Source organism: Mugil cephalus, chromosome 9 (assembly GCF_022458985.1).
Source record: "Mugil cephalus isolate CIBA_MC_2020 chromosome 9, CIBA_Mcephalus_1.1, whole genome shotgun sequence".
In the NCBI taxonomy this organism is placed as follows: Eukaryota; Metazoa; Chordata; class Actinopteri; order Mugiliformes; family Mugilidae; genus Mugil; species Mugil cephalus.
Genome location: NC_061778.1, coordinates 14,307,807 through 14,321,918, shown reverse-complemented (window position 1 = coordinate 14,321,918; position 14,112 = coordinate 14,307,807). Strand labels below are relative to the sequence as shown.

General features: G+C 42.0%; 1 protein-coding gene across 1 annotated transcript; it reads right to left on the bottom strand.

Annotated features, from left to right (window-relative positions):
• Nucleotides 1-436: 436 nt before the first annotated feature.
• On the bottom strand, nucleotides 437-10,697 carry foxn1 (forkhead box N1). The gene is made up of 8 exons (XM_047594545.1): nucleotides 10,550-10,697; nucleotides 6,317-6,455; nucleotides 5,274-5,798; nucleotides 5,069-5,181; nucleotides 4,877-4,973; nucleotides 2,580-2,787; nucleotides 2,053-2,478; nucleotides 437-1,296 (listed from the first exon to the last, which is right to left on the bottom strand). The coding sequence occupies exons 2-8, from the start codon at nucleotides 6,434-6,436 to the stop codon at nucleotides 983-985; spliced, it is 1,803 nt and encodes a 600-aa protein (XP_047450501.1). The 5' UTR covers nucleotides 6,437-6,455; nucleotides 10,550-10,697; the 3' UTR covers nucleotides 437-982.
• Nucleotides 10,698-14,112: the final 3,415 nt, after the last annotated feature.

Below are 14,112 nucleotides of genomic sequence, written 5' to 3'. Positions count from 1 at the left end.
ACGATTGTATAATATTACATATAATAATATAAATTAAGGTTATATAATTGTTCTATTGAAGACAGTGGAAACATAATGGTACAATATTCTCTTTTATTTGCACCATACTCTAGTGTTTTCACAGCGCTTGGTGAATTTAACTGCAATATTCATGTTCTTTGAACATGAGACAGCAGATAAATCTGTCAGTTTACCCTCTGTCAGTTTGGTGCGAGGCGCACAGTCCACTGTGAGTAAAGCTATGGGTCATGAGACTAAAGAATGAAACTCATAAAAGTCGGTGTAAAGCTGCGAGTTTGTCACTACAGTTTGTACTTTACCACAATTTCGCATTGTTTTTACATTGTCCTTTCATATGTGAGCATCCTAGTAACTGCTGGCGTCGACAGCTACATCTACTTTTGGTGTCACATCACTACAAAAACTGACAAAAATGTACAGCAAGAATATACACATTTATTTATACTGGAAAACTGATTGACAAATGGCAAAAATGAAACATTTTTTAAATGACTTAAAAAATACACAATTTTATTCAACAAAAATATGAAATTTGTCAATCAATGCAACAGCACAGCTTGTAAAAGGTAAATAAATACAAACATAAATTCACAAATTAACACCACAGTTTACTATGAGCAATTTAATTACAGTTTCATGAGGGATGGGAAAAGAATCGAAACACTTCGTAAACTGATTATGAAGTCACCACGAGAAATGATACAGGCTCCTTGAAATATACAGGTAAAGAAACGTGTACTCGAAAAGATAAAAGGGTTAAATTGTTCATTTCTTTTATTAGCTCGACTGTGACCTCAACTGTGAATAGTTTTACAACTGTAAAAACAGGGTCTGTCACACAGAGATAAACAGAAGGGTGTCACGACAGCCAAACAGACAGCGTGCCGTGAAGCTTGCAACAATATGGTCCATTCATATCGTTCATACTGTTTGTTACTAGTCAGGAAGGGTGAAAGAGGGTTTACATTAAGGATATGGATGTGGTGCAGGAGGTCAGATACCCAGCCAAACTTTCCACTCCTGAATAAACCACAGGGTGCAGTCCATTCAAACGGCCGTGCTGCCCCACGTCTCGTCCGGTGCCCGTGTCCTCCTCATCCTCGTACTCTGCTTTACATTGACCGCCGGCCGCCTCCGCCGACGACTCACTGAGAGGAGGCGTGATTAGCTGCAGCTGGCAGCTGTCCTGTGAATGTTGGCAGGCGGACAAAGCTGTGTTGCTAACTTGCGGCTCTAACACCAGGCTGTCCTCCCTTAACTCCTCCCACAAGTTACCTGAACAAAGGAAATGAAACACTGAGCCAAACAGAGCTGAAAACATAAGATGAAAACAAGGGAAACTGGACTTTCTGGAAGATGTTGTACCATCAAGTAACTTCTTCAGTTCAAACAGACTGAGGTGGTGACTAGGGTGTGTTAACAACCAAATACTTTCTAAATTGACATAGATGGCTCCTTTTACGCCTCTTTCCAAACCATTTGCCTTCTTTAACTAAAATGTAGACAGTGGGTGTTAACCCGTAACCCCAACCCTGTCCTCAAGGAGTCCGTTGAAGTACCATTGTTTGGGGAGGGAAAACAGGACCAGTTTCCCCCAAGGAAAGTAGTTGGTTGTTAACAGACCCTTGTCACGTGCAGCACCTACAGATGTTCCGTATGACAACCCAATCTACCGCATCTACTGCACGACTGGCCCAACTTCAAATCAAATCAAATCCAGCTTTATTTATACAGCACTTTTCATACATATGTGGCTGAGCACTGAGGGACCGAGTGAGGAAACAAAATTCTTTAGGACGTCCACCCTCTAAGCCAGCAACTCCCAGGACGGCACCCTATACACAACTCCTGATGTGGAGGATCCCTATGAGGAACTCAGCTGTTTTGACATCAGTGTACTAGAAGTAATGGGGCAAGATAGTGTGGGGACAACAAAGGGGGCAGGCTGGATTCGAACCTGCACCACATCAGCACTGTAGTATGATTTCTAATCTTTTTATCCACCACATCTCCTCTATCCAACTCTCTTACCTTGCAGCTGCAGGTCAATCAGGGTGGGGTTGAGTGTGTCAATGTCATAACTAGCATCCCCCTCCAACAGCAAATCCTGCAGGGCGGCGTTGTAAACAGGTGGCATCCTCCCCGGCATGGGCGAGTTCAGGCTTCCGGTGGCTGATGGATCGCCGGCCGCAGGCTGCTGTCCACAGGGCGAGTACACAGCAAAGGAGTTGCTGGGGTGAGGAGTGGCGGGGGGAAAGTAGCAGGGCTGCTGAGGTTGAATGCGGGCATAGTGGGAACGCCCCACTGGTTGGCACGCTCGTCGAACCTGGGCTGGGGTACAAGACGACGAGGCGGTCCTGTAGAGAGGGGCCATTCTCGATATGGGAGCTGGGCTGGTGTAAGGTGGCAAAGACCTGAGTTTGTCGGGTCTCTCTCCGAGTAGACGATCAAGGTCTTCTGTGGAAAAAGAGTCGTAAACCATCAGTCAACCAGCTGTTCAGATTAAAATCTGTAATGAATTCTTGGTGAAAATCCTTCCTCTGATATGTTGGACCCACCTGGCCTCGCCATGCTCCTGCGAACACTGATGGGGTCTTTGCGACGCCACTTGTGCAGCTCTTCCTGCATCTTCTCCACCTTGGCCGGATTGAGCGCCCACAGGCAGCCTTTACGTGATGTGTTCCCATTTTTGTTCTCCACCTTCTCAAAGCACTTGTTCAGGGACAGGTTGTGCCGCACAGAGTTCTTCCATCCATCCGGGGCTGTCTGAACACAGAGAACAGAAGACATGTAGGAAAAAGTTTAAACCAGCCTTTCTTACGCTGAGATGTCAAAAATAATGCTGACATTAATGGCTGATAATTGGTCTCTGATCTCTTCCAATGACGTGTTTTGTCCAAACTGTTTAAAGCCTAAGTCATTAAATCATCCATACATTTGGGATGCTGTGAGCAACGATGTTTGCCAGTTTGCTAAAAAACAAAAGTTATTTGATGGGCAACAGTGAAATTAATCCTACAGCGTTTTGTTCCTTTGTAAAGTGAAACGTAGCCCAGGACAGTAACAAAATACCACAATCTACAGTCTTAGCAGTTCTCTAAGGTTACTTACGTACACACTTTAAGCTGCATGCTAAGATTAGCATGCTAACATGCTTAGAATGGGAACGCTAATCTGCTAATATTTAGCGGGCGTGATGTTGACCATGCTAGTTTCATAACTGATACAAAAACCACAGTTGAGTGCAGTTGACACACGACATAGGAATTAGGTTTGTTTAGGGTGGATTCAAATATTGGACAGATCCACTCACTGGCACTTGGAAAAACATGAATATTTATTGGTAGTTTAGTCTGAAGTGATGGACCAACCGACATGTTGACACTTACTAGTTTAACAAATAAGACAAAAATCAAATGGAAAAAATAAAAAAAAGTTTTAATTTGCTTTTAGAAAATGTTTAATAATACGTTTAACTTGCGCTGCCCTTTTACGATATAGACTCTCTTCAAGTTCAGCACAGAAATCTGGTCTCACCTGACCTTTCACTCCCTGACTGATTGACCTTTCATGTCTATGTGTCAAATATTACAGTTTAAATACTATGAGAGTTATAACAGGTTAACAGAGATCCATTGAAAGGCATCATGAAACCCAGACTCCCCTGGAGGGCGCATAACATTTATTACTCTGCCACCATCTGCTCCGGCAGTGAATAATATCTGCATGCCACAACAAGTGTCCACTGAACTGAACCACATTCAAAACACACTTCACAACATGCACACAGCACTGAGACATATCTACGAACCCCTTTTTGCTAATTTCAGCCAACCTCCCTCAGAGAACCACTTTTATCACCTGTCTCCTGTATTCTCTGCTCTGGCCCTGCAGCCTGTGTTTAATGTTACATGCAGCTGTTTGGAAAGGCGCCATCTGTAAGATGCCTTCCTGAATATGAATGGCAGCGAGTCTTTGAGCTCGTTCCAAACGTGAGTCTGAACTGATCTGATTTGTAGATAATCGGAAAATCTACAGTATTTGTAATGACCAGGGTTCAAAGGGAGCCCACAGCGGCCTCATTGAATCAATATTAATGCACAATTTATAGCACCTTTACTGCCCTATATATCTTTGGTTTTTAATCATCAGGTTTGATTTCCTGACTGGTTAAATGGTTGCTGCTCATGCAGGCTGCAGGTGTAGCGTGCACCACTATTAATCATTTTAGGGATCTTATGGGGGTAATAAATGCTAAAAGCTGTTACATGGAAGGAGTTTGGGTGACCTTGGACTTTTAACATAACGCTGGACGAACCTGAAGGCACGCCTGGCATGGCTGTACACACAATCATAGTTCCAACTAAGACAGGGGTGTCAAACTCGTTTTAGTTCAGCCCAACTTGATCTCAAGGGGGCTGGACCAGTAACACAATAGCTTATTACCTGCTAAACAACGACAGCTCTAAATGTTTCCCTTTGTTTTAGTGCAAAAAAGTACAAGTTACATGTAACAACCGTAAATTTCTCAAGAAGTGTAAGGTGCAAGTGCCATTTCTTACTTTATCGAAAAATTTCAGCTAATATCTTCAGTGTAATTTTTGCAAATTCATCCCACGGGCCATATTGGACCCTCTGGTGGGACGGTTTTGGCTCCCGGGCCTTATGTTTGACACCTCTGCACTAAGATGTATTGAACAGGTCAGTGAGGATGTTGCACTTGTGAGGATCAAATGTCACTCCAGTGTCCTGGTCGTCCCTCTGGACCACATATTATTTTAAGGAATGCTTGACTTCCTTCAATTTGGTCAAATTCAGCACGTGTCATAAAACAACATGTGTAGTATTGTAGTACCTTGAAGTATGGGAAGTGTTCAGTCATGAAGCTGTAGATCTCGCTGACTGGCAGACTTCCTGTCTTACTATTCTTCAGAGCCATGAAAATCAAGATGCTGCAGTCACGAAGAAGACGTTTTACATTAGTGTTTTATTCACATTCGTACACTGATGAATTCCACACATCGCAGCTTTAACATATAAATGTTACCTGTATGAGTAAATGGGCTTTGGAAAGAGGGACTGGTCCTTGTGTGACTGAGTGGACAGGGAATATTTGGTGTTGGTGGACTGGTTGCTATTAGGATACAGCCTAGATGAAACCTGTAGCAAACACATGCAACAAAAACACATTTATCTTCATATACTCGATATCTATCTATTTATCCGTCTGTCTGTCTGTCTAACTCACTGACCTGTTGCAGAGGGCTCGATGAGTTGTAGGATGCATAGTTTTGGGACAGGAAGCAGGAGGGCTCCACTGGTGCAGTTGGTATCTCTGTGTAAGAACTCTGCGGATTTGAGAAAATAAAAGGAAGTTTGCTATTACAGCAACTTGATGTCAGTTCATCACTCTGTGTTGGATTGCAAAGCCTTAACATAAATAAAACTGAGTGTACCATGACTCCAGAAACCTGAATGCTGCCGTTGTACTGGTCCCAGGCTGTCGTCCCGTCCTCGCTGTGGGAGCAAGTGTCAGGGCTGCGCAGCTCCTGGAGATAGGACGAAGGTGGCCTCTCCTGGAGGCAACCGGCAACGGCCACTGCTCCATCACTGAACTGCCGATGGTACGGGTGGAAGCGGTCAGAGTCAGCGAGCCGGTCTCTTGACCCCGACGTGACGCCCCCGTCTGCGCTGTGCCTCCTGTTTACACATGCAGTTCTCAAACTGAAGGTGTTTCTCTCCCACTGCGTGAAGCAGACGTCCATGCCCTCTTCGTTCTGATCACCGCCAAAGAGACATGTTCATCATTAAATGTGGAATACAGTTTACAGCAAATAAAATAGAAATAAAGACTAACGGTGATGTCGTCATACAGATAACTGCTCAGCCTTTGTCTTATTCACACATTTAAGCAAAAAAAATATCATAAACCTTTATTTCCGATGCACGCTTTCTTTTAGACTGGAAATAAATGTCTTTATGGTCAGCTACGGTGGCACTGATTTCACATTTAACATCTAATTAATGGAGACTGGTATCAATACACTTCATATCACAAGTAGCCAGCTTTAGGTATGTGTGTTCAGACTGTGCAGATTGAATCTTAATGCAAGGTCTGGACAGGCCCTTTTATCAGTTTTAAGTTTTAGTCATTGCAAAAGAACATCTGTCAAAAACCCTTCCAAGTTCTGCACCTCGTACCGAGAGCAGAGTTAGAACTGACTTTCTGTTTCTAGTGTTACACAGAAGAGGGCTGCTTAGAGCAGATACTGGAACGCCAGAGGTAGCTCGGTACCTGTGATTCTACCATCTGTTGGCAGGAGGTCCCGAGGGGCTCGCAGGTGTGTCGGCCGACCTGAGGGGTTGATGCGTGAGACTTGATGCTGCTTGGGGAATATGTCGGGGAGAGTGACATTCTGTACCAAACTCTGCTCCTGTGAAGAGATTCACAAAGAGATTCAGAGACAAGTTCATCGTCTGCAGTAGATGATTTGCTGTGGTTTGCGTGAGCTTTAAAAATCTTTTAGGTTTCTCACATCTGCAACACAATCGCACACTGAGATGAATGGTCCCAGTGTAGCGAGGGGGTCGATCTACAGAGCTTACTGTAGAAAATTCAGGAATTACACAGATTCCTCTGTCATATTTTTTGAACAATAAGGTTTAACTTGGCTTAGAATAGAGACCAGAAACACTGTGAATAATAATAATATATATATAATATATAATAATAAAATGAGCCTACCGGCATCCCCAAAGCGATAAACCAGTAATAAAAAATATTACTTTTTATCTTGTATATTTAATACATACTAAGACGGATGTGTAAAATTGACAAACTTTGGCATTGCAGCATTTTTTTTTTCACTAGACGTATGGGCTTTCAAAAACCAGTACAGTTTTATGCTAAAATAAGCTAAGCTAAGCTAAGCTAAACCAACCGCTGACGAACACAAGAGTAATATCAGTACTTCTCATCTAACCGAGTATGAAAGAGAAGAACCCAAAACTGTCAAACGGCTTCCTTTAAACTGTGGAATCAAGTAAGAAAGGAAAACAGATGATAACAGTATATTCTGTCACCACATGACTGGAAGCAATTCTGACGTGTTTTGAAAAAGTATTCTGTTCACCGATCCCCAGAGATCCTATCTTTCCTCTCTTCTGAGCCCTTATTGCACTGTAAATCTGCCAGATACACAATACTGCATCCTCTGACAGCATGAGCGCAGTCGTGGGAACATTCATTTTCACTGCCACTATATAAAAACAACAAAGTCTGACACATGTTGCTGGGAGGTGGGGGAGAGGGTTGGGGGGGGGGGTTCATCTGACTGAGCGCAAAGACGTGTTATCTGATCCCAGCGGGGGTGAGAGACACGTGGCCCCGGTTCCAGTAAAGGTAACCTCAGCCCCGACATAAACCAAGCTCATTAAAACTGCCAACAAACCATGGCTGCCGAGGTCACGTACAGTAAAGCCAAATAGTGCTGAGGCGCACAAAGTGGACTCAGCCTTCCCTGGTGATGTGTGAGAGGGAAGTAGCAATCGCGGGTCTTTCTGTTCGCATCAAAGGAGGCTAAAGTGTCGAGGTGAAAGTTGAGAGATTGGCTTTTTTTTATCGCTGTGGCAACAAACCCTCTCATCTGCTGGACAGACACGCTGCCACCAGCCAGAACGGATGCACTTACAGTAAGAGAAGTAGGAACTTAAGCTGAGGCGATAACGTGTCTGTGTTCCCAAAAAAATAAAGACCCATGTTTAAATGAAACCCAGAAGGTTGCTTGACAACAATTACTGCTGTTCTTCAGATTAACATGCTTAACACTCTTTGAAGCATCTCCAGGAGGAATCATGTTTTTTACTAATGCCAAACTAATATTAAAACAAAACTTACTGAGTTGTTTTCATGTGTGTCTCCAGCGTACTGTACTTTAAATAATCTATTCATGATTCAGTTTGTGGTTTTCAAAAGAAAGAAGGTTTCTAAATTAAGATGCTCAGCTACAGCTTGAAAATCACTCATCAGATATTTTTTACCCAAGTGGTTGAAAATTTAAAAATACCTTCAGAACGGCAGCGATTTTTATCAGGAAGACAGAATGTACAGTATATTTTCAGAAGGCTGCTGACCAGGTATGTGAGCACAAATTGCTGCAAGGGTCCATTGAGCCTACGGCAGCTGATCTGTCTTCAGAGCATAATGTACAGCTCCCGAGACCCTGCGTCCTCATATGGGGACATTACGTTTTAGGTTTGTGACAGCTTATTCTGCTTCATTTAGACCTGCTGTCCTCATGAAGAGACACTTTTGTCTGCCACGTACTGGTAGCAAAGGGTCAGTTTGTTTATTCTTAATAACTTTTCTAGTTTGATAATGACATGCAAATTTAACAAATTCCCAAGTACTTGTTTGAGGACGTTGGGATTTCATTGTTTTCAAATCTTGTTTTTGCATTAAAATACACATTAGTGACTTAAATTGTAATATACAGCAGAATAATCCCTGTGTCCATGTATTTTCTTTTTTCCAGTTCAAAGATGATGCTTTTTTCCCCCCAAATACCTAAAGATCTTAATATTTTCTTAAGAAATTAAGATGCATTCCAACCAAGTGCTTGGGCCTCAGGAGGTTAAATGAGCTTTGCGTTTCTATCATTTTATTCCATCAGTCCGTATTCATTGCCACATGTGAAGAGTATTTACTGCAATATGAACTGTGCAGCCCCCGAGTTGACAGCGTAATAATGCGTGCTCACGTTAAATTCCTCTGTCAACGCTCTTAGGTGTGGTTCTTTTTGAGGCTCCAGCCAAAATATTTCATGAATAAAGCATTTTTCAAGTAAGTAAAGTATATTGATGTAACACTTATCTACAGAAGATGTCTCGTCTGATAACAAAAAAAAAAAGAATCTATCTCAGAATGAACTTTGGTTTATCTTGTGTTCTCCGTTATCACATTGTTCAATACCATAAATGTACCACAACTTATTTTTGCAGTAAACACGGCTCATTCTCCGCTCTCGTCTGTTTATTTCACACTTTGGGGAGACTGAACAGTAAAAATGAACACAACATCACAAAGCTGGTTTAACTTTAAATCTCACGATGGCTCCATTTATATTTTTTTTTGTGTGGGGACATTTTCAAAATAAAATCTGATTATTATTCTTAAAATATTGCCCTTCTCACAAATAATGATGAAACCAGAACATGACTAAAACAAATCCATAGATATTTGGCTTTAATCACCATATAGAAAACACTATAAGCGTATTAGTGAGTTTGACCAGTACAAGCAGCAGAAGATGGATGATGTGATATATATATATATATATATATATATATATATATATATATATATCAGATTTAATCAAATAAAATATCGATATCTTGAAAGCATAAATCACCTCATAGAGCTTTAAGTACTGAAGCCAGTATCATTTACAGTGGTGAAATATAACTCAACGTTTTTGTACTTCACCCAATTTGTCACCATTTATTTGACAGCTAATAAAACTTCTCAGCAGCTAATATAGCTTCAACCACAGTTGTACATCAGTTAATCCCCCATAATCTTTTTTTTATGCATGTTTCTGAAGACAGTATGCCTATTCTGATGTAAATGAGTTTGACATCAGCATGAGAGGATCTCTCACTCCACCCTTCACTCGTCACATTGTTTTCTTCCCTGCAGCAGAAACAGGATGAGATCCAAATAGGCTGTTTGTTTGCTTTTTTGATCTTGTATCAGAGCCAATGCAAATCTCTGGCACCGGCCTTCTCGTCATAGTTGGGATGAATTAAAAAGAAGAAAGTTCTGTGGTTTGGCCAGCAAGAGTAGGGCGATACATGTTTGGATGCAAATGTGAAACCGGCCGTGTTCTCACCTGTCTGAGGTCAGATTTGAAGCAAAGTGTCTAGCAGGCATATGCATAGGAAGATAAAACTTGTCAAAGATGTAATCATCAAGAAAAACTTCCCAGGCGTTTCTTCTAAGCTGTGATAAAATCCTACTTATGTGTTTTACGTGCTCATTTTCTCTCCTCTCTCCCTAACTAAATGGAAGATGGCAAATAAAATATTCTCGATGAATATTTTTTATGCAGTAGCCACATAAAACCTCACCACGTAAATGAAATGCTAAATTCTACTTAACACAAGAGCTATTAAAAATATATATATATATATATATATCTTTTAAATTTTAAACATGCCTCATTTTACTTAAAGTGCACTAAAAATAAGTAGACGCGTGTCAACTGTCAGAATCGGTGTAGATGTCAGCGCATTATCTCTGTTTCTTTGCATAAACCAAGCTCTGCACAAATTTACGGCTGATGTCTGTTATCGGAAAACAAGTACAGGTACATGAAGGCTGACTGTAAAGATTACATCAGGACAGGTGTGTTGACACGAGAACGCCGCCACTCAAAATGCACTGAGTGAGTGGCACAGGAAAGTGTAAACACAAGCAAAACACAGTTTATCAAATATAATTCACATGTGGGAAAACCGGCTCACTCACCTAATCAATAAGTGTCTTTGTAAATGAGCGGGTCCAGTTCAGATTTGCTCAGTCAGTCCAGAAACCACTGTTAACACCTTAAGTCCATTTCCCTGTGCACCTCTTTCCTCCCACAACTTGACAGTGAAGCACTTCGATTAGATTGACTGTCTAAATGTGTATGGAAGTGGTTGATGGGTTGGTTTCAGATTTTGGCAGCTCAGAATATCATCCTCATTTTGTGTGTGTGTGTGCGCGTGTGTGTGTGTCTGTGTGTGGCACTCGTCCAGACTAGCCCAGCAATAAGATATACAGAAAGAAAAGCCTGCCGCAACAGGCTCCAAAAGATCTACTGGTTCAGTCACTGGCAGCTGGCAGTGCTCTCTTCCTCCTTCCATCAGTCTTTCTTTGCCTGACTGAATGGTTACTTGTCTGAATGGGACATAAGATACACTACTGATCACAGCCAGTGGCAGAGAGCGGGCGCCGTGCCCCGCTTTCTGAGCTGGCCCATGGCAAAAGGTGTCTTAAACGTGATCTGGTTTCACGTAACCCTTCAGTACTCATGCAAACATGTGCACAGGTAAACACAGAAAGGACGCTGGGTGCATTTTGAAGAACGTAAGAAATATAACAGACCCAGAAAAGCGCCATAAAGCACTCTAGTAAACAGAAGCAGTCAGTCAGGAAATTTCAGTTTCTGGTGTTACCGGCAATGTCGTAACTAACAAAATAACCCACCAATCAGGCTATTGTTGTCTATCGGATGCAAAACCAGACTAATCTCCAAATCACCATGCATCTCCTATCCACGTTTTAAGCTGCCGGGTTGGAGGCGTCTTTACAAGAAGTTGTGTTTTCTTTAGAAATTTAAATTAGTTCTGGGCTGAAACATTTACGCTGAGCGGGAAGGAGGCAGGAAAAAAAGGGAGAACGTAAGAGAGTGTGTAGAGGTATGTCAATACAGGTAGATTCTTATCCTATCCTCCCAACGAACCAGGAACAGCAGCCTTGGCTCGTAGCTATAGCTTGAACAAACTCTGTCCTTAGCAAGAGGGCGAGGCAGAATGACAGAGAGAAACGGAGGATTAATTACAGATTGAATAAACTCTTGTGTTACAGTGCAAGGCCTCTGCAGAGCAAAGCTACTGCCGAAGGCACTTTCTGCCAAAGAAGGAGTTTCTTGAGGAGGGAGTAATGTGGGAACAGATTCCAGGGGGCTCTTCAGTGAAAGTCTCATTGTCTCCTGGAAAATAATTGCTCCAGTGCTCAGGTGTTCTCAGTTGCAATATCATGTTTGCCAGAGCTAGAACATGCTATAGATCATTTTATCACTCTGTGGCTATATTCCTGGAAAATATTGTGGATGAGCTGACACACTTTTGCAGTACACACCTGTATGACACATCACGACAAACAAAAGAATGCGGGATGGCAGCTATTTGCATCTGGGATATGAAGAAATATTTACTGGTCATGCGTATCTGAGCAGGTACTTCCCTCTGTTATATGCAAATTAGCCTCTTGTCAGCCAAATGGAATTCACTAGCTCTGGCTGACTGAACTGACTACTTGGCATAAACAGTGATACTAGGCATGAGTTGCAGATGTGCTCTCTGACTCCAAGGTCACAACTACGCAGCTCTTTTACAACTCAAGCAAAGCATTTATACTTGTGCGCTCCGAAGACTGGCCTCACTCTGTAAAAACGCCACCCAAATGCTAGATGGCGCTGTGTCTTTTTTTTGTCTGGTTAAATTTTGTCAGCCTTTCCCTGACATGTTCCATATTCATTGGTTCAAAGCAATCAATTCAAAAATTGCAGAGATGGAGAAGCAGCCGGAAATACCAACAGGAACTATGCCACTACCAAGTGGACCAATTGCAGCTCTTGACGCGACATTACATTTCTGAGGAGGTGCACGTCAGGCTACAGCGGTGGGGTCTGCATATGGTCTGGGCTGTTGCCGTAGCTACGGTGTCAAATGGACCCAGAAGCATAAACGCATTACCCAATGATTCATTAATTATTTAACTACCACAATCATGATGACCTTAAGAGGCAACTATCACAGATGAAAACCAGCCATGAAAGCCAACTAAAGAACAAAGAATAAACCTTTATAGTCTTTTCTTGTTTGGTCCAAACAAGTTCTCATTATAACAAAATGTAAAGCTCGGCCCTCGCCACCAGTCAAACGTTTGGACACACCTTCTCATTTAATGGTTTTTCTTTATTTTCATGACTGTTTACATCGTAGATTCTTACTGAAGGCATCGAAACTATGAATGAACACACATGGAATTATGTCGTATACAAAAAGCGTGAAATAGCTCAAAATGTGTTTTACGTTTTGATTTCTGCTCTTGGAATTCTCAGTGAGTCCTGAAGGAGTTCCGAGAGATCGCTTGTTGGCCCTGTTGCCTTCGCTCTGTGGTCCATCTCATCCAAAACCATCTGGACTTGGTTTAGGTCAGGTGACTGTCATCTGGTGCAGCACTCCATCATCTCTCACACAGCCTGGAGGTGTGTGTTTGGGGTCATTGTACTGTTGGGAAATAAGTGGTGGTCCAACTAAACACAAACCGGATTGCAGATTGGCGTGTCGCTGCAGGATGCTGTGGTAGCCATGCTGGTTCAGTGTGCCTTAAATTTTGATTGATTCCCAAACAGTGTCACCAGCAAAGCACCCCTCACACTATCACACCTCCTCCTCCTCCTCCTCCTCCTCCATGCTTCACAGTGAGAACCACGCATGCAGAGACCATCCGTTCACCTTAAGATACAGCAGCTGGAACCAATTATCTCAAATTGGGACTCATCAGGACAAAGCAATGTCCATTCCTTGTGTTTCTTGGTCCATACAAATCTCTTCTGCTTGTTTTTTTTCCCCTTAGAACTTGCTTCTTAGCAGATATTCGTATATAAAGGTCCGATTCACACAGTCTCTGAACAGTTGATGAAGGGATGTGTCTGCTACTAGAACTCTGTGAGGCATTTATCTGGGCTCTAGTATGAGGGTGGTGACTCGGATGAACTTATCCTCAGCAGCAGAGGTGACTCTTGGTCTTTCCCTTCTAAGACTTAGACAGACTTAAATGATCCACGAGGGAAATTACTTGGTCACAGTAGCTTAGCTGCACATAAAAGGAACACTCTTAAAAACCACGAGTAAAAGGAAAGATAAAATAAAACAAGATTGGATTAAAATAATAACGAATAAGCATTATCTTATAAAATAAAATAGAAAACAGTGTAATCCAAATTTATATTTCTGTACATGAGGACCGCCATCAATGTTTTTATGGGATAATATTTGAATAAGAATTGTGTCCGTGTGTTGGTTGCTGCTGATGAAGTTGGTAAATATGCTGTTACACACAACACCAGGTAAAAATTCTACCGGCGTACATGTAGCTGTGAGGGCTACGTCTATGACCACAATAAATGGCGACTATTTAGCAGTAGTAGTTTCTCTCCTTCTCCTTTGTTTAATTTAAATATTATTTACGGCTCTGAGCGTGTGGCGATGTCCTATAATCCCCAGTGAAAAAGCAAAAAATCTGAGTGTGAGAGAAGTTGC